The following is a 21,038-nucleotide window of genomic DNA, read 5'->3' as shown; positions in this document are numbered from 1 at the left end:
ATAACTTACTAGTCAGTGTCTATGTTATAATGACTATGAGATTGTTGTTTATGCTGAATCCTGTAACATTCCCACCTTTTGTTTATGCTGGTCCTCTCATGTGTGTGTCTATGTAACCACCACCATATCAGAATCAGAACAATTCCATGACCACAAAGGTCTGCTTTGTGCTGGCCCTTTACAGTGACACCCATCCCCACCATACCAAACCTCTGGCAAATGCCAATCTGTTCTCTATCTCTATAACTTCAAGAATGTTATATAAGCAGAATCATACAATATGTGACATTATGGGATTGATTCTGTGCATTCCACAAAATGACTTCAAGAAACTTACCAGCTGAGGGGTATTTCCTTGTATGGATGCAGTACAGTTGTTTAACCATTCACTTATTACTGAGCATTTTGGATGTTTCCCATTTCTTGCTATTACAAAGAAAGCTACTATAAATATTCATGCGTGGGTTTTTGTGTGGACATCAGTTTTCATTTCTCTGAAATAAATGCCTGGGAGTGTAATTGCTGGTCATATAACCCACTTCCCCTCCTGAAAGAAGTCAGGAAATGATTCCTTTTGTTGACAGGAGGAAGCAATATTTCTACTAGGCCTGTCCATGTCTCTCTGAAAACATAAGTTGAGTAACTCCTCAACTGTAGCTGCCTTCTCTTCCTCATTCCTATTTCACAATCTAGAAGCAGGAACTGTCTAGAATCTAGAAGCCGGTTGCTGTCACAGCCATGTCACCCCGTCCTAGGCGCTTCCTCTTATATCACGGGAGGCAGGCCTTCCCTCCTCTCCACAGAGCACAGAAGTCAGGGTTCTCCCCAGCACACACTGGAACAGAGCAGGCTACTCAGGCCTCCAGGATGCCCATCCCTGCCTTCCGGCCCCACCCCCCTCCTCCTTGCCTGCTGCTGACTCTACTGCTGGGATTCACAGGTGAGCACTCCCTGGGGTAGAAACCCCTCCCTCTGTCTGGCAACCTTTAGGGCCTCCAGGTAAACACCGGTGCACCACCCAGAGCTACCAGAGATGGCCCAGGACTGGGCATTATCTGAGAGCATGAAATCAGGGATCTGAGCGTTTTCTCTGTGGGTCCATCACCTGCAGCTGGTCACCACAGGCGATGAAACAGATGGTGCTTCAAACAGCAACAAAGACGACTTTGTGTATATTAACTCTTCTAATGCTCACAGCAACCTGTGTGATAGCTAGGACCATTATCCCCAATTTACAGATGGGGAAACTGAGGCAGAGAGAGTAACTTGCCCAGTGTCACCTACCTAAGGCAGTGGAGCAGCCGGGATTCAAGTCCAGGCCAACCAGCTCCAGAGTTCATTCCTTTACCATGCTATGCTGCTCGGCTTCTCAGTGGAGGCTGATTGCAGAAAAATCAGAAAGTGCAGAGAAGCAAACAGAAGAACAGTCATCACCATCACGCCACTGAGAGATCACCAGAGTTTCACTTCCGCTGTGTGTACTCGCAAATCTTTGTTAATGATGTGTTGGGTGGTTCCTTGTGCCAATTATTTTAACTGAGTTCTTAATATGTATTGTAATTTCATCAAATCTTCAGAACAACTTTGTATACATGCTAGGCCACACTTTTATATCTATTTGTGAATGCATGTATTTATGTGTGTGTTCATGTGTATCAGTTGGTGTGAGGAAGTGCACACACACACATACACAGGCACACACACACACACATAGGACTTTTGAAAAGACTTTCCTTATTTTTTTCTTCAAATCATTTTCAGTCTACATGAAATGCACGTTGAACAGATGTTTAATTTTCCCTGTCTCTCAGCCAACGTCCCTCCTTTCTACCTCTCTAAATTTACACCTTACCCTCCCCAAACTCTTAAGAGAAGCAAACTTCTCTATTTTGTCTGTTACTATCTTGGAGTTCCACTTCCACGCTGGACAGAGGTGAGGTGGAGAGAAGGGGATGAAGATACGGAGACTCCTGCCCATATGATCTGTACCTGTAATTATATCCATATCCATATCTGTATCCATACCCATATCTGTGTCTCTGTCATCTAACGTCAGCTGAAGCCTCCCTCCCTCAGGAAATCTAATGAGTAATAACTTCAATTTCTTGAACACTCACCATGTCCACACACTGTTGGAAATGCCTACGGCTGTTTCATCAAGAGATCATTATATCCAAGGTAGATAATCTTCTCACCTCTACCTTACAGATAAGAAAATGGGAGCATGGAGAGGTTCAGGGTCACTCAGTGGTCAATGGTAGAGCTATGATTTGAACTCAGAACAAATTCTAGGGCTCATGGATTTAACCATTTCCTGACTTCCATCCCATGATATTTCTGCAGCTTCTGCCACTGGGTTTGGGGAATGCTGAGGTGTGGGGACTAGAGTTTGTGGTTTTCTTCTCCTGGGCTTTTCTGCTTCCTGCCTATATGCAATTTGCTTTTGTTTTTCACCAAGTCGTCTACATGGGAAAGTCAGTTTCTGAAAAATTTCTGTAGGGATTACCCACTTAAAACACACTTCATGGTCCCTGGCAGGTGTCACACTGGGCAGTTTACCCATCATACAAATATTTATAGGACACCTACTATGTGCCAGGAGCTTATGTAGGAACTTGGGGTACATTGGTGAATAAAAGAGACAAAGTAGTTGTCCTCATGAAGCTTATAACCTAATGGGGAAATGACAGTAAACAATAGACACAATAAATGAGTAAAGAACGTGTTGTATTAGAAAGCGATAAGTGATAAGGAAGGAATTAAAGTATAGGTGGATAAGAGAATTGGGAGACTCTCTAGGTGGGATATATTTTAAACAGGGTAGTCTGGATGGGCTTCACTGAGAAGGGAAATTTGAGCAAATAGAGAGAAGAGGGTGGAAAGCCCCTGGGTAATGGGGAAGAGCCCTTCTGACAAGGAACAGCGTGTGCAAAGGCCCTAGAATAGGATCTTCCTGTTGTGTTCAAGGATTTTAGCTTTTGTTCTGAGTGACACGGCTGCCATTGCAAGGTTTTGAAGAGAGAAGTAACATGATCTGACATGAGTTTTAAATTATTCTAGCATTTGATTTAGAGTAGACTCAACAGGACATAGATAGAAGCAACTAGAGCATTTAAGAGGTCACTGCCTTCATGCAAACAAGAAGTGGCTCGCGCCAGGACAGTAGCTGGTAGAGACAGGAGAAAGAGGCCAGATTTTGGATGCCTGCTGGAGTGGAGCCAACAGCATTTCCTGATGCATAGGATTGGGGTGAGAGGGACAGACTCCTAGGGTTTGGGGCCTGAGCATCTGGAAGAATAAAGGTGTCTCAGCTGAGACACAGAGGGCTGTGGGGGAAATTCAGAAGTTCACTTTGGGTCATGTTAACTGTAGATGTTTATTTCCATCCAAGGAACATGTCCAGTGGGCAGTGGACATACAAGTCCAGAGTTCTGGGGAAAGGCCTGGGCCAGAGAAGTAAATACAAGAATTACAGATACACAGATGGCAGATGGGTCTCGACTCTCTTCTCCCTCTTCTCTCCTCCCTCCTCTGTTCCTTCCATTTCTCCCACCAAGATTCATTCATATTTCTCCCCATTTTTTTTTTTAGCAGTTCCAATCTTCTTCTCCAGACTTAAAAACCCAAACCACCTGATGTTCTGGGCACACCAAAGGACCTGCCCTGGAGTAGCATGTGCTTCCTTAGGAGGCAGGTTTGGTTACAAACAGTGCTAAGTGGGTGGGGGTCACCAGCTCACACTCTGCAAAGGTAAAGCACATTTTTTCTCCCTGAGGAGTAGACAAGAAGTAGAAAAGAACACAGGATTTATCTGTGGCGCCACAACAGCCTGCTCCTCTGATTTATATCCCTGCCACCAGAACCCAGGCCTGTTTTTTAGGACACTTAAGATAAGAAGGAATGATTTTCTATTTCTCTCTGTGTCCAGAAACTGGCTAGTCCCCGGGGCAGTGAAATGGAACTGGAAAGTCTTGCAGCTGCAGTTCAGTGATTGGCCCAAAGGTGACTCATGTCCCTTCAACTCATAACTCATTGTCCAAACACAATCAACCACCCACAATTCTTTTTGAAACACAAGTTTAAAGTCTGCTGTTTCCATGCTTGCTCCCATGGCTCTATCTCTCCATTCAAGAGCAGGTTTCTCAAATCTATCAGCCTTTGGGACCACACATTTTGTCTTTTTCCTTGAGCCATTTTGTCCAATTCGAAAGCTCTTCATGGGGCGATCACCTTGTGTTAGTACATATTTTTGATTGTGGCAAAATACACATAACCTAAAATGTACCATTTTAACCATTTTTAAGGATACAATTCAACGGCATTAAGTACATTCACAACGTTGTGAAACAGTCACCACCATACATTTCCAGAACTTTTTCAACATCCTAAGCAGAAACTCTGTTCCCGTTAAACAGTAAGTCCCCTTTCCTCCTTCCCTCCAGTGGCTAACCTCTGTTCTACCTTTTGTTACTATAAATTTGCCTATTCTAGGTGCTTCATGTAAGTGGGATCATATATTTGTCCTTTTGCATCTGGCTTATTTCACTTAGCATAATATTTTCAAGTTTCATCCATGTTAGAGGATGTATCAAAATGTCATTGCTTTTTAGGGCTGAATAACATTCCATAATATTTGTACACCACATTTTGTTTATCCATTCATCTCTTGGTGGAAATTCGGGTTGTTTCTACTACCTTTTGGCTGTTGTGAATAATGCTGCTATGGACATTGATGTATGTGTGTCTGAGTCCCAGCTTTTGATATTTTGGGATATATACCTAAGAGTGGAATTGTTGTGATCATATGGTAAATTTTATGTTTAACTTTTTAAGAAACCACCACTGTTTTCCACAGTGGCTGCACCATTTTATATTCCTACCAGCAATGCACAAGAGTTTCAACTTCTCCACGATTTTGCCAACACTTATTTTCTGTTTTTTATTTTGTTTTTGATGATAGGCACCCTAAGCAATGTGGAGGAATGTCTCATAGTGGTTTTGATTTGTATTTTTCCAATGACTAGTGTTGTTGGGCATCTTTTCTTGTGTTTACCGACCATTTGTATAGCTTCTTTGGGAAAATGTCTTTCAAGTCCTCTGTCCATTTTTAATTGGGTTTTCTCTTAATTTGTTGTTGAATTGTAGGAGTTCTTCATATATTCTGGATATCAATCCCTTATGAGATACATGCTTTGCAAATACTTTCTCCCATTCTGTGAGTTGTGTTTTCATTCTCTTGGTAGTATCCTCCGATGTCCAGAAGTTTTTAATTTTGATGAAGTCCAATTTACATATTTTTTCTTTTGTTGCCTGTACTTTTGGTGTCATATCCAAAAAAATCATTGCCAAATCCAATGTCTTGAAGACTTTTACCTGTGGTTTTTTCCTCAAAATTTTATAATTCAAGCTCTCACATAGGGGCCTGCATCTATTTTGAGTTCATTTGTGTATATAGTATAAAGTAAAGGTCCAACATCAGTCTTTTGCGTGTGGATATCCAGTTTTCCCAGTATCATTTGTTGAAAACACTGTTTTTTCCCCATTGAATGGCCTTGGCACCATTGTTGAAAAATCACTCGACCATGTACATGAGGGTTTATTTCTAGGCTCTCTATTCTGTTCCATGGTTTATATATCTGTAATGTCAGTACCAAACTACTTTGATTATTGTAGATTTGTACTAACTTCTTAAATCAGGAAGTGTGAGTCCTCTAACTGTGTTCTTCATTTTCAGAATGGTTGTTTGGGATCCCTTGGGATTTCATATGAGTTTTATAATGCTTTTTTCTATTTCCTCAAAAAATATTTCTGCCATTGAGATTTTTTTTTTTTCTTTTGTGAGGAGGACTAGCCCAGAGCTAACATCTGATGCCAATCCTCCTCATTTTTCTGAGGAAGATGGCCCTGGGCTAACATCCATGCCCATCTTCCTCTACTTTATATGGGACCCTGCCACAGCATGGCTTGAGAAGCAGTGCGTTGGTGGGCGCCCAGCATCCGAATCTGTGAACCCCGGGCTGCTGAAGTGGAGCGTGCGCACTTACAGGCCGGGCCATCAGGCCGGCCCCCTGCCATTGAGATTTTGACAGAGATTGTATTTTTTGCTTTTATTGAAGTAACATTGGTTTGTAACATTGTATAAATTTCAGGAGTACATCATTATACTTCTATTTCTGCACTGATTACATCATGTTCACCAGTCACATACTAATTACAGTCCATCACCACACACATGTGCCTAATCATCCTTCTCGCCCCACTCCCTCCCGTCCTCCCCTCTGGTAACCACCAATCCAAACACAGATTGTGTTGAATCTGTAGATTGCTTTAGGTAGTATTCAGTATTTATCTTAACAATATGAAGTCTTCCAAATCGTGAACATGGGATGTTTTTCCCTTTATTTATGTCTTCTTTAATTTCTTTCAGCAATGTTTTCTACTTTTCAGTGTACAAGTCTTTCCTCTCCATGGTTCAGTTTACTCCTAAGAATTTTATACCTTTTGATGCTATTGTAAATGGAATTGTTTGCTTGATTCCCTTTCTGGATTGTTCATCACTAGTGTATAGAAATGCAACTGATTTTTACCTGTTGATTTTGTATCCTGCAAATTTGCTTAATTTATTTATTAGCTCTAACAGGTGTGTGTGTCTGTGTGTAATCTTTGGTGTTGCTACATATTAAATCATGTCATGTGCAAACAGAGGTGGTTTTACTTCTTCCTTTCTATTTTGAATGCCTTTTATTTATTTTTCTTGCCTGATTGCTTTTGCTAGAACTTCCACTATTGTGTTGAATAGAAATGCTAAAAGTGAGCGTCTTTTTCTTGTTCCTGATTTTCAGGGGAAAAACTTTCAGACTTTCTCCATTTCTGAGTACGATGTTAGCTGTGGGTTTTTCATATATGACTTTATGATTTTGTAGAAGTTTCCATCTATTCCTTGTTTATTGATTGTTTTTATCATGAAAAAATTTGGCTTTTGTCAAATGCTTTTCTGCATCAAATAAGATGATAATGTGGCCTTTGTTTTTCATTCTGTTAATGTGATAGATTACATGGTTTGAATTTTATATGTTGAACCATTCCTGCATCCCAGGAATAAATCCTACTTGGTCATGGTGTGAATTTTTTTAATATGCTGTTGAATTTGGTTTGCTAGTATTTTGTTGAGGGTTGTTGCTTCAGTTTTTGTGAGAGATATTGGTCTGTGTTATCTTGTAGTGCATTTGTCTGGCTTTGGCATTAGGAAAATGCTGGCCTTCAAATGAGTCTCAGAATGACTCTGGATAAGATAGGAAGACTTCCTTCATCTTCAACTTTTTGGAAGAATTTGCAGAGGATTAGTGTTAGTTCTTTCTTACATGTTTGGTAGAATTCACCAGTGAAGTCTGGTTCTCCTGGGCTTTTCTTTGTTGGGAGATTTTTGATTATTGATTAATCTCCTTCCTAGTTAAAGGTCTATTCAGATTTTCTATTTCTTCATGATGCAGTCTTAGTAAGTCGTGTATTTCTAGGGATTTGTCCACTTCATCTAGGTTATCCAATTTACTGGTGTACACTTGTTCATAGTAGTGTTTTATCATCTCTTTTATCTCTGCAAAATTTTGGTAGTGTTCTTTAAATTCTGATTTTAGTTATTTGGGTCTTCTCTCTGTTTTTCTTAGTCAATCGAGCCAAAGATTTGTCAATTGTATTGATATTTTTGAAGAACCTCTCTTGGTTTTGTTGATTTTCTCTGTTGTTTTTCTATTTACATTTTAGTTATCTCTGCACTAATCTTTATTATATTCTTCCTTTTCCTATCTTTGAGTTTATTTCTCTCTTCTTTGTCTAATGTCTTAATGTATATAGTTATTAATTTATGATATTTTGGTATGTTGTATTTTTGTTTTCATTTGTCTCAAGGTATACTCTAATTTCTCTTGTGATTTCTTCCTTGACTATTGATTTTTTAAGAGTGTGTTGCTTGATTTCTTTGTATTTGTGGATATTCCATTTCTCCTTCTCTTATTAATTTCTAGTTTTATTTTTCAGACTGTTTCACCAGTGGACTGCTTGAATAGTCCTTCATCCATATTCCACTAAGTTGCCTTATTCAACCTGTGTGTCAATGCCATATACACAGATTTTTGTTATGGAAACTGGTTTCTGAAATTCAGAAGAGACCTGTGTGGTAGGCAGAACAATGGCCCCCCAAAGTGATCCTTTTCCTAATACTCAGCACGTGTGAATATTTTACGTTTCATGGCAATTTTTTTACATTTTGCAGAAGTGATTAAGACTGTTGATATGGGAAGATTATCCTAGATTATCAAGGTGAGCCCAGTGATATCATAAGGGTCCTCAGAAGAAGGAGGCAGGAAAGTCAAAGGTAGAGAAGTACAAGTGATAATGGAAGCATGAGGTTGGAGTGATAGGAAGACTGGAAGCATGAGAAAAGGAATATGTGTAGCCGCTGGGACTTAGAAGGCAGGGAAGAGAGCCTCCAGAAGAAATGTGGCTTGACTGACACCTTGATTTTATCCCAGCAACACCAGTTGTGGACTTCTGACCTCCAGAACTATAAGATAAAAATTTCTATTGTTTTAAGCCACTAAGTTTTTGGTAATTGGTTACAGCAGGATTAGGACACTAATGCCACATGATTATGCTATGGATAAAAAAATCCCAGGTACTTGAAAGAATGTTTTACTTCTTAATTAAACTATATCTTCATTCTGTGTTGGGAGCTCTGCCCATCAGTGTCACTCAAGTATCCAGGTTGATGGAGCAGACCCATCCTGAGCATGTGGATCTCTGCATAAGAGGGAAGTTGATGCATAGAGGTTCTTGTAGTTCGATGCATATCCACTAAATTCCTTCATCACTCTTGCTCACAACTCATGGTCTAAAAACATCTCATGGTCCTACCCAATGCAAAGGTCCAGAAATGCAACACTCCCTGAGGCTAGAAAGTGGACAGCCAGAGATATTTGGCAAAGCATGGAACCCCCAGAGAGGGCACAGGCACTCAAACCCACTCTCTGCCACATCTCTTAACCTCTCTGTGCCTCAGTTCACCATTTGTACTAGGGTCTCATATTGCAGGCTTCTTGTGAAGGTATGCAATGTGCTGAGCTCAAGGCCCACTCGTGCTGTGCACCCGGTCAGTGAAAGCTGTTGTTGATAAACACTTGAGAAAAGCTACAAGATCACATAGGGGTGAATAAATAATGGATTTGTTTTCCTCCAGGAGCAGCAGGTGAGGAGCTGCAGGTGATTCAGCCTGAGAAGTCAGTGTCTGTTGCAGCTGGAGAGACGGCCACTCTGCGCTGCACCCTGACCTCCCTGCTCCCTGTGGGGCACGTCCAGTGGTTCAGGGGGACAGGGCCAGGCCGGGAGTTAATCTACAGTTTCAAAGGAGGCCACTTCCCCCGAGTAACAAATGTTGCAGACACCACAAAGAGAAACAGCATGGACTATTCCATCCGCATCAGTAACATCACCCCAGCAGACACTGGTATTTACTACTGTGTGAAGTTCCAGAAAGGGAGCCCTGATGACGTGGAGTTTAAGTCTGGACCAGGGACCCAGCTCACTGTGAGTGGTGAGTACAGCGTGGGCCTCCTTTGTCCCCTGGTGTGTGACAGCAAGTCAATAATAACGCCCTCCATTCTTTCAGCAACAGCAAGAATCAGGTGTGGCAGTGGGTGCTTATGTTCATGATCTGATTTCACCCCCTTCCACAGATCAGGGAAGTTGAGGCCTGCAGAGGTCGTGCTAGTTGCTCAAGGCCCCACAGCTGGTAAATGGGGGAAGTGTCTGAACCCTCATCTGCCTGGCTCTAAAGCCCTTGCCTTTTCCATCCCGTCCAGCCCTTTGTTCCAGGGAAGAGGGAACTGAAAGTCTGAGTGACTCGCCCAGTCACAGGGCCAGACCTCGCCCCTGCCCCCAGAGAGTGCCCCTCAATGTGGCCGAGTCTTCCTTTACTCAGCACTTACTGAGCACCTACTGTATGCCAGGCTCTGCTCTGGGTGCTATGGAAGCAGCAGTGGACACAGCAGGCAAAGGCTCTTCTCCCAGGAAGCTCACGTCCTCTTCCCTTCCTGTGAGGAGAAATCCAGGCAGGGCAGGGAGGGAGAACGTGTGTTTCTTCATCTCATCCTCAGAAACATCACACTGAGAGGAATCCCTAAGAGGCCCAGACTCTCTGTTTACTCTGACAGCCCGGCTGGAGGAGACACACAGAGATTGGGTGTTTGCTGTGTGTCCAGAAAACCCTTGTGTGATGCAAGGACGAACTCACAGAGTCACTGAAGGCTCCCGGCAGAGCTGGGCCATCTCAGAATGTCCCTCACCCAGGGAAGAGGTTCCTCATGTAGGCGATTTAGGGGTTCCCTGTTGAGGCAGCAAAGATGCTCATTTAGGATTTTCTGCCAGAGGACCAGGATACTGAATCCTGAAAAGTCAGTGCACGAAGGACCTTTAGGCCCATCCAGCCCCATGCCCCATGTACAGATGGGGAGCTGGGCCACGTGCCCAAGGTCACATGGCCAGTGAGTGAGGGGATCATTCCAGAACCCAGATCTGATTCCAGGCAGGCTCTGTCCTGCCTCAACCTTGGACACTCCTTCCCTGAAAGAGCCTGGCCCATCATTTGTGCTGGATAAAAGCTTGTTACATCAAACCATTGAAGAGAGAGCCAGCATTTCTCCTTTTCATCCGTTTCCCAAAGGTTCCGAAGCCCCTTGCATTCAGACCCCGAGGCCTGAGGAGATTGGGAACCTCTCCACACCTTCAACCGCATCATCCCCATTCAAGCGTTCCATATCAGTACCAAGAGCTGCGCGTTGTTTCCACAGCTGTCTAACGCCCATCATATGGAGACAGGACCCTTCAATCTACAGTCTTCCATTGATGGATACAAAGTTGTTCCTAACCTTGGGATATTAGACCAGCGCTGCACCACTCTACTCAAGTGGGAGATGCCCACTGGAGGTGGCATTGCTACGTCAGTGCGTGTGTGTATTTTAATTTGTTGGATATTGACAAATTTCCCTCCTAGACAGGGCAGAAATTGAGTATCCAGACAACCGTTCCCCTTCCTGAGAGTTCACCTCTGGGAACCTGTGTGTCCTCTTCTGTAAGGTTAGCATGATGACCCGCCCTCCCAGCACTATTAGAAGGATTAAAAAATAATATGTTGAAGGTTCTTAACAGTGTCACTCGCCTATAGTAAGTGATGATAATCATGATCATGTTTATTTTTTATAAATGATCCTTTTGTAGCCAAACCCTCTCCCCCCGTGGTATCGGGCCCCACGGCGAGGGCCGCACCTGACCAGAGAGTGAGCTTCACCTGCGAGTCCCACGGCTTCTCCCCCAGAAACATCACCCTGAAGTGGTTCAAAAATGGGAATGAGCTCCCAGCCTCCCAGACCAACATCGACCCAGAGGGAGATGGCGTTTCCTACAGCGTCTCCAGCACAGCCAAGGTGGTGCTGGCCCCAGGGGACGTTCGCTCCCAGGTCATCTGCGAGGTGGCCCACGTCACGCTGCAGGGGGGCCCTCCGCTTCGTGGGACGGCCAACTTGTCTGAGACCCTCCGAGGTAGATGCCCCTCAGCCCAGCCCAAGCCCACACCTGCCCCCATGCCCCAAGCCCGCTCCTCCCCCTGCCGTTGGCTTGAGGCCTGAATTTCCTGGAATCTAATTCCTGACTGTCCTTCCCAATCACCAGGCACCTGGATGTGTGGGTCACTCACCTGTTCTAATGGTAGCTGCCAGGTGAACACCTGCCATGTGCCGAGCTCTGTGCTAGGTCGTGTCTTCTACTTTACCCATAGCAGCTCCAGTTACTGAGCACCTACTCTAAGCCCAGAGCCTACCTGCTTGGTGATTTCATTTATTTTGCTACAGTTACTATGCTCCCACTGTATGCCAGGGGCTGTGCTTCTTGATTTCACTCATTATGACCCTAATAGGAGCTACCAGTCCCTGAGCACCTACTGTGTGCCTGGCACTGTGGTTTGTGATCTATTCATATGCAGAGAGTACCCTCAGTGTTTGAGTGCCTGCTGCACGCCTAGCACTGTCCTGGTGATTCCCATCTGTGATGGGAGCTAAGTTACCGAGCCCTCCTCTTGATCTGTCTGTTGCATAAGGTCAGAGCTTCTGTCCTGTGCTGTTTCAGTTCCACCCACCTTGGAGGTTTCCCAACAGCCCACGGCAGGGAACCTGGTGAACGTCACCTGCCAGGCGAACAAGTTCTACCCCCGGCACCTAAAGCTGACCTGGTTGGAGAATGGAAACGTGTCCCGAACAGAAATGGCCTCAACACTCATAGAGAACAAGGATGGCACCTTTAACTGGATGAGCTGGCTCCTGGTGAACTCTTGTGCCCACAGGGAGGATGTGGTGCTCACCTGCCAGGTGGAGCATGACGGGCAGCCGGCGGTCACCAAACACCATACCCTGGAGGCCTCTGCCCACCAGAAGGAGCGGGACACAGGTGGAACACCTGGTGAGGCCTCGACTCCAACTGAGCTGGCTCTTTTAAAATTTTATCCTTTTTAGATATTAAAATTAGTCATTAATGCATATTATAGAATAATCTAGAAGTTTATAAATATAAAGCACAACTTGGAAGTGAGCTCCCCTCTCCCAAGTCAAACACTCCAAGAGTCACCACTGGTAAGAGTTTGGTGCATATCTGTATAGATCTGTTGACTTAAATATATGTTAAAGAAAGAAGAAGGGAAGGAGGGAGCTCATCCTTTTCATAGCATCCGCCTCTTGCTTTCTCTACCTAACAATGATTATGTCACCATCCACATCAACCCACCTCCCTCTTCCTTGTTCTTTGAACCTCTGCCTAGTCTCTATTCCTTCCTAACAATGACTACGTTCACCATCCACGTCAGCCCATCTCTCTCCTCCTTGCTCTCTCTAACCTCTGCCTAGTCTCTATTCCATCCTGGACTTTTCCATCCACATCAGTAATGTCACCCAGCAGACACCTGCACCTGCTAACTACTCTGAAATTCTCAGAAGGGAGCCCTGAGTACTTGAGGTTTGAGTTTAGACCAGACACCTGGGTGACCCTGAGTGGTCACAACAGGAGCCTCCTTTGTTCCTTGATTTCTGACAATGGACCAGCAATAATCACAACCACTCATTGCACATTCACTATATGCAAATTCCAGTTCCTCTGTGATCTCTTTTCCTGCTTCAACTACCCTGTGTGTTTGGAGTGTTACCGGTGAGACTTGAGGAGCAATGGTGAGTTATGTTTTGAAGACTTTTTGCTGTTAGACCACGTGATTGGGCTAAATTAATCAAGGTAAATCTGAGTCCCTGAGGACAGGGACCACCAGCCTGTACAGGAAAAACATGCTAATTAGAGACACATTCCTCCTCTGCTGGACATTGTGCCAGGGACCTACAAAGTCCCCCTTTCTATGAACAAAATATGTCTCATTTCTCTCTCACGTAACATCAGAAGGGAATACAGTCAGGTTTCCAGGAGTCCAGAAGAACTTTCAAAGGCCCATGTTCCTTCCATCTGCCCTGCGGTGTTGTCCTCATCTGCTGGGTCAACCCTGGGACACCAAGTGTCCACGACCCTGTCTGCTGGAAGAGTAAAAATGGGAAAATGAAGACAACTTCCCTTAAAACAAGAGACAAACAGAAGCTGCATAACTGTGTCCACTAATAACTTGGTCAAGTATGCACATCCAGGTGCAAATGGAGTCCACTATTGTGTAGTCTGTGATTAAGGACATTGGTTTTCTACAAAACCAATACCATTAGACACTTAATAAAATTAACAATAATTCCCAAATACCTTCTAAAATGGAGTATACATTTACATTTTCCCAGATTTCTTTTATAGCTGTTTTTTTGCACCAAAGTGGTTTTAATTCATCCATAAATGCTTGGTAGAATATTCCTGTGCAACCATCAGGGTGTCAAGAATTCTTTTTCATGAATATTTAAATTATGAGTTCGATTTCCGTAATAGTTTAGGGCTATTCAAATTATTCATTTCATATAGAGTAAATTGTGGCAGATTATGCTTTTTGAGGAATATGGTCCATTTTCTCTAAGTTCTCAAATCTATCTGTAGCATTGCTCACAATCTCCCCTTATTATCCGCCTGACATCTGCAGGGTCTGTAGTGATATCCCCTCTTTCATTCCTGATTTTGGAAATGTGTCATTCCTCCTTTTTTTATTGTCAGTCTTGCTAGAAGTTTTTCAATGTTATTGATCTTTCCAACGAACCTGTGTTTTGTTGCAGGGATTTTTCTCTACTGTTTCTCTGTTTTCAATTTCATTGATTTTTCTCCTCTTTTCTTTACTATTTCCATCCTTCCTTCTGCTTTGGGTTTATTTTGCTCCTCTTTTTCTAGTTTCCTGAGGTAGGAGCTCAGATGATTGGTTTTATGCTTCTCTTTTCTCTAATGCCATCCTGGTCTCCTCCTGGGCTGGGCAGTCAGGAGAGTGGGATCTTGACCCCTGGCCGCTGTGTTCTCACTCCAGTCCTCAGGGCCCAGCCAGTCTGCTTCCTCGTCCTCCTGTCAGTGTCCTCCTGTGCTTGTACCTCGCGTTGTTTCTAGGGGTCAGATTGTACTGAAAGGGGAGAGCGGGGAGAGGTGGGTCCACACCATCCTGTCTGGACCAGCCTGGGTTTGCTCCTCAGTCTCCATCTTCCCCCGGGCTCAGACCAGGGCTGTTACTTCTGGGTGCTCTCAGTGTGCCTGACCGAGCATGCTCGCTAGTGTACTGAGTCTGGAAACGGTTTTTGTGTTGTCCGTGTGGGCGGGCTGGAGCAAAGTGCAAGATGCCTCTATGACCCTGCTGCAGCAGGATGTCCAGCCTGCCCTGGGCGTCTGAGGGCTCCAGCCACTGCAGTCCTGGGTCTAGTGGGTCTAGCGTGAGAATGCACGTCTTTGTGTTCATTTTAATGATATCTGGGTGTTTTACAATATTCCTGGCTTAATGGCCCTCTCTTCTCTCAGCACAGCATAATCCAGGTGTGTTAATGGAGTTTGGGTTGGTTGGTTGGTTTTGACAGTGAGACAAATGTTCTGAGGCCTCTCAGTTTTTTGGTTCTCTTTTTCTTTCAGGATCTTAAATTTCCCTACCCCGTTTCCTTTTTCTCTTCACCACTCAATTGCCAAACAGCACTTGCTCCTTCTTTTCTGCCTTTTTGCCTCAGAAGTTATGCACTTTAAACTGAGGCCACCCCTTTTGCCACATCGGTCCTTTTGAAATGTCCCAGCCGTCTTGTATTAGGTTCCTATTGCTGCTGTAAAAATTTACCACACTTTCTGTGGCTTTAAAGAACACAATTTTATTACGTTACAGCTCTAGAGGTCAGAGGTCCACAGTGGGTGGCAGGGCTGCGATCCTTCTGGAAACTCTAGGGGCCAATCCGTGTCCTTGTCTTTTCCGGCTCCTAGAGGCTGCCCACATTCCTTGGCTAAGGGCCCCACCTCACTCTCACCTCTGACTCTGTCCTCACATCTCCTTCTCTGATTCTCCTGCCTCCTTCTTTCGCTTACAAGGCTCTTTGTGATTACACAGGCTCCATTCAGATAACCCAAGATGATGTCCCCATCTCGAGATCCTTAACTTCATCACCAAGGCTAGTGTCTTTTGCCATTTAAGTAACATGTTCACAGACTCTGAGGAGTCTGTGCCAACCCGTTTCAATTAGGCATACTTTGAAACCCCTTCTGTTCTCTAACCTGCAAGACAGACACTTTTTCAGTATTCTCAAATTTAATGTGGATTTACTATTGATGGTGGGATTCTAAATAATTCTCAGGTTCACCTTCCAGCTCCCCTGGTCACTTTTCCTGGTGGCTGGGTGAGGCTGGGATGGCAGCCTTGTGAGAGATGGTGCACCAGGGTTTGGTGATTTTTCTCTTTGATTCAGTTATTTCGCAGTTTTAGCATTTTCTACTCAACTAATACTGGGAGCCAGTTTTGTGTAGAATTTACTTTCTTTGTTTTGTGTTTTCTTGTGGTTGGAGAGGTCATTTTTGGAGACAAGGAGCTGTGCTGCTGCCATTGTCCTCGGCACCCAGAAGTCACTGAATATTCCTGAGTGCTTTGGCCCATGTGTCCCTGTCCCACATCTGAGGGTCCCATACATCCCCATCAGGGCCCTGTTCTGGCAGACAGGCCCACTGCAGTTGAGAATTCAACCTCCTCTGTAGCTCTGCCCATATAATGATGTCCTGGGCCCATCCTCAGTTCTTCTGCCTTCTGGCTCTGGGGGATAAGACTCTGCAACGATGCTAGGAAGTCCTCTGGCTTTCACACTTGACCTTTCACTTGTGATTAATCTCTCTTACTTTTCTTACTCTCTTACTTTGGTCTTTCTCTGAAGGTTCGATGCCCCAACAACAGCCATCTAATTCCACAGTCCTTATAATTACCATTTCCCAACTCAATTTCAAATGCCGGACGCCAATGTGTTCTCTTGCTCTGGTTACACCCTCCCAGTTCACCGCTGGTGAAGTTTGAACACTCGCTCCACTAGGAGAAGTGAGGGCCTCCCCTGTTCCACCTCCCGACAGTGCTAGGGTCCTGTTGGTCAGCGAGTCCAGTGATACAATTCCAAATTTGCATTTCCAGACCACTCCCAGATGAACTCCCATAGGTCAGTTATGCTCAGAAGCAGACTCTGAAATGGACATGAGAATGTGGAAGCTTATTGTGGAGTGCGGCCAGGGTCAACAGGCCTGTGGGGGTGAGAGCAGGACTGGGACAGGGAGCTGGTGACCTTCAATCCAGGCACAATACAGACTCGTGCTCTCATAGAGCTGTGGAGCCAGGGTGGTCTTTCAGAGCTGTTTTCAGTGGAGGGGAGAGGGCTGAGCCCCTGCACTCCAGTTTAGCCAGTCCTCTGATGCGAGCTGCCGACAGCAGGAGGTGCAAACTTGACAACACAGCTCTCTTCACCTGAGAGAAAGTCCCAGAGAGCTGCTCAATGAGAACTGTCATCCTCCAGGACCCCAGGAGCAAAAGAGGGTGAGGTCTCCTCTCCTTCTTTAAGGATAAATTCATTTATAAAAAACTATTTTAATATATTTATTTATTTAGTTTTAAAAGCAAACACTGCTCATTGTAAAAACGCAAAGAACCCAACTGTACTTCCTCAGATACAATTTTCTGAGGCTAACAGAAAGATTTTAGCGTACACTCGTCCTGGGGTCAAGGTGGGCCAGATGCTGTTTGAAGCCTCTCCAAGCATGAGATTCCATTTCCTAGACTCACCAGGCTGTTCTCCAGACAGCAGGTCTCATGAGGTCAGGTCACCCTGAGGACTCCCTCAGCTCCTGACAACATGGGGTCATCCAACCTCGCCCCTGCTGTGAACGAGGGCAGCCTTGCTTCTCTCCCACTGACCGTGAAACCTGTCCTCACTCCACTTGCATGCTGTGTGGGCATTCATTCCTATGACTCTGACAGTTTGTACATGTCTTGGTCCAAGAGGCAAAGTCTCTGGGTCATTCTGCAGACAGCAATGATGGATTTCCCTAGGATTGAATCCCACTAATTTTGTGAGCCTCCCTAAAGTCTCTGAGCCTCAGTTTCCTCATCAGAATGAAGATAATAATACCTGCTCCATAGAGGTATGAGGATCAAGTAAGTAAACCAGGCACCACACTTACAGATCACTGAGTACCCATTCTCCACCCTCCCCTCCAGGAGGACAATCCAGGCAGCCTGAGATGAGGAAGAGTGAGAATGAGGAACATCTTAACCCAAATTTCTGCCTCAAATTTGAGCACAGGGCAGGATGCAGATTCAAAAGCTTCAGAATGTTGATGGCGCAGGTAGCCTCCGATGGAGTAAGTGAAGGCTCCTGTGTGGCCCCTCTAATGGCTCCTCCTGTCCCTTGATTTTCAGGTGAAGAGCTGTCTACTGTCCCTCTGGTAGTCCTCGTCCTAAGCACAAAGCTGCTGCTGGCCATCGGAGTCTCTGCCATCTACGTCCACAGGAAGTGGAGGGCCTGACTGTAAGTTGTGGGGCAGGGAGGGCAGGACAAGGTCTGTCCCATAAGGGGCAACATCAGTAACAGAGACCATCCAAAGTTCACACAGGGTCAGGGCCCACATGGAGTTAAGAGAAGGTGACACACCTCCCTCAATATGCTCAGGGGTATTGTGGATCCCTCTCAGAGGTTCTCCATCCCAGGAACTGTGTGGGGTCCTGCAGCAGGAGGGCTGGATCAAGGGTTTTCAAAGGGTATGCACAGAGTCCTATGGGTTCTGTGGTGGAAGTGGGCAGAAGGGGGCTGGATGAGAGTCAGCTGAGTGGGTGGTTCCCTTGGAGACCATCTCTGGATTATTTGAATGCTTGGGCTCCATGGGGCTAAAGGAACCCACATTTTAGAGTAATACTGAGAAGTCCTTGATGCTGATCTGAGGGCTGTTTCTGCTCTGACCCTCTGAGTGACAGAGTGGAAGGGATGGGGAGGGGATCAGGACTTGGGGAGGAAGGCTGAGGTGACAGAGTCCTATCACAGGATCAACCTGTCATCTCACGACAGTCATTTCAGGGGGAGAACAGCACAGGGCACATAGGAGGCACACAGGGAACATTTCTGTAATGATGAGCAGATAATTAAATGTGCATATGTTTCCCACAGCTCCTTCCTTCCTTCCCTGCTGTGTGCCACCCCCAATCTCTGCTGCTCCCTTCACTCTGTGAGGGGCACAGCCTCAGAGAAGGATCCTACCAGAAGCTTCCATGACTCTGTTCCAAGAGCCTCCCCTCCCCAGACACCTGGCTGCTCACACATTCCTGCTGCTCCTTCTCCCAGTCCTTGATGCCCCCAGAGCTGGGTCTTCATACATGGTCCTGAGCAGGGGACATGGGACCTAGCTCTGGGACTGACTCATGACATCTTCCTAGAAGGTGAGAAACCAGTCAAATCTACACACATTAGGATATCTCTCATCGATTGCCTTGGGACTTGGCCATGAAGTACACACTCATCTTCATGCATCAAGAGTTATTCTGTCTTCTGGATTCCTGTCTACCCCCAACTCCCCAGCCTTGTTGAGTTGCTCTATTGACTCTTGAGTATTAATGAACTCCTATTCTGATTTTAAGAAGAAAAATTGTTCTCCTTCCTCTTTGCCTAAATGTCCTGCTCCTCAAACCCAGAAAGAAGTTTCTCTTAATCTCCCTGTCATGAAAGCACTAGTTCTTCTATTATCATGCATCCTTCTCAATCCTGTTGCTCATGGTACACATTCTGTCAGCCCAAAAGCCTTGGGTCATCTTTGATTTCTCTTTCTCTTATATCTCATATTAAGTTCTGCCTTCAACATGCTTATGTTCAATGGTGAGATTGCAAATGTTTAACAATTGATTCTCCAATATAAAAAAAACAAAGCCTAATTTGTAGTGCCTGCCAATTTCTGTGGTGTAAACACTCTCAATGAGGCCAATTTTAAGCTACCAACAGGTTAACAGCCCGCTTGCAAAATTCCTGAAAATGTGGCAGTCAGCTCTCATGAGCCTGTCCAAGTCTTTCCTGCTCGGCACTGAGTTATATCCATAATCTGCACACTTCTCACACCCACCACTACTCCCTGGTCCCAGCCACCATCATCTCTTCCTGGACCATTGCTAGAGTCTCTAACTGGCTTTCCTGTTTCAACCACAGTGGTTCTTTGGAAATGGAAGTGAAATCCTATCACTCCTCTGCTTCTTCCCGCAACATATCTGCATAGTTCACTCTCTCCCTTCTTTCAAGTCTCTGCTCAAATGTCACTCTATAAAGGCACCTTCCATAAACCACCCTACATAGAATATACCTCTCTCACCTGGCATGCCACCTCCTCTTGACCTGATTAATTTGTTTCCTCAGCACTTATTGTCACCTGACATACTAAATATAGGAAGTGCTCACTTTGCATGGTAGTGCAGGAGTGTAATAGTGAGTGTGCAAACTGAAACCATGGAAGGTGATCTCAATAATCAGTGAGATTAATAATGATTGTGCTGTGACCTTTAAAATTCTTTTCAAATCGTTGGAAACTGTCAGTTTTTTTGTGTGTGTGTGTGTGAGGAGATCAGCCCTGTGCTAACATCTGCCAATCCTATTCATTTTTTTGCTGAGGAAGACTGGCCCTGGGCTAACTCTGTGCCCATCTTCCTCCACTTTATATGGGACACCGCCACAGCATGGCTTGCCAAACAGAACGTCGGTGCACGCCTGGGATCCGAACTGGCGAACCCCGGGCCGCCACAGCGGAGAGCACACACTTAACCGCTTGTGCCACCAGGCCGGCTCCTGTCAGTTTTAAATGTAGAGGAAATAGAAAAACTAATATTTACTTAGTATACTGTCATTTGCAGATTAGAAACATTGAGAATTAAAGCATTTTATTTCTTAGTAAATCTTATCAAGGGCAGTTTGTATAGTGTTTGCTCTCTTCTTATTGCATATTTTATGATACAGATCAAGCATCTTTTCTATGGCTTGGTGAATCATCATACTCCTTTCCTTTTTTTTTTTTCACTCGATGTGATTTGTGTCTTTATTGGTAGGATTCTTAAGGTCCACACAGCAGGTTTGGGTGTTGAGGAAGTTGGGTTTATTTTTTTTTAATTATTTATTTTTAATTTTTTGTTTATTGCAGTAACATTGGTTTATAACATTGTAAAAGTTTCAGGTGTACATCATTGTACTTCTATTTCTGCATAGATTACATCATGTTCACCACCAAAATACTAATTACAACCCATCACCACACACATGTACCGAATTATCCCTTTCACCCTCCTCCCTTCCCCCTTCCCCTCTGGTAACCACCAATCCAATCTCTGTCCCTACATCATACTCCTTTCTAAATTTCGAACAGCTTCCAACATTTTTATCCCTTGTGCTCTGAATGTTGTGAAATCTTATCAAAACTTCATTTAATTTGAAGTGTTTGCTGGTGTCACTGCCTCTGGGACATTTTCGCCCTTTTCCTCACCACCACTTTCCTCACTTATGTGGTAGGTTTGCCATCACTCAGTTCCC

General features: G+C 44.7%; 1 protein-coding gene across 1 annotated transcript; it reads left to right on the top strand.

Moving 5' to 3' along the window:
• The first annotated feature begins 790 nt into the window (after window positions 1–790).
• Window positions 791–20,099, top strand: LOC131418593 (signal-regulatory protein beta-1-like). Its single transcript, XM_058563056.1, has 6 exons — window positions 791–940; window positions 9,233–9,586; window positions 11,269–11,589; window positions 12,172–12,501; window positions 17,906–18,014; window positions 18,648–20,099. Exons 1-5 carry the CDS (start codon window positions 868–870, stop codon window positions 18,010–18,012), a joined length of 1,185 nt encoding a protein of 394 aa, XP_058419039.1. The 5' UTR covers window positions 791–867; the 3' UTR covers window positions 18,013–18,014; window positions 18,648–20,099.
• The last annotated feature ends 939 nt before the right edge of the window (window positions 20,100–21,038 follow it).

The sequence above is a fragment of the Diceros bicornis genome, chromosome 19 (genome assembly GCF_020826845.1).
Source record: "Diceros bicornis minor isolate mBicDic1 chromosome 19, mDicBic1.mat.cur, whole genome shotgun sequence".
Lineage (NCBI taxonomy): Eukaryota > Metazoa > Chordata > Mammalia > Perissodactyla > Rhinocerotidae > Diceros > Diceros bicornis.
This window is presented reverse-complemented; position numbering and strand designations above follow the sequence as displayed.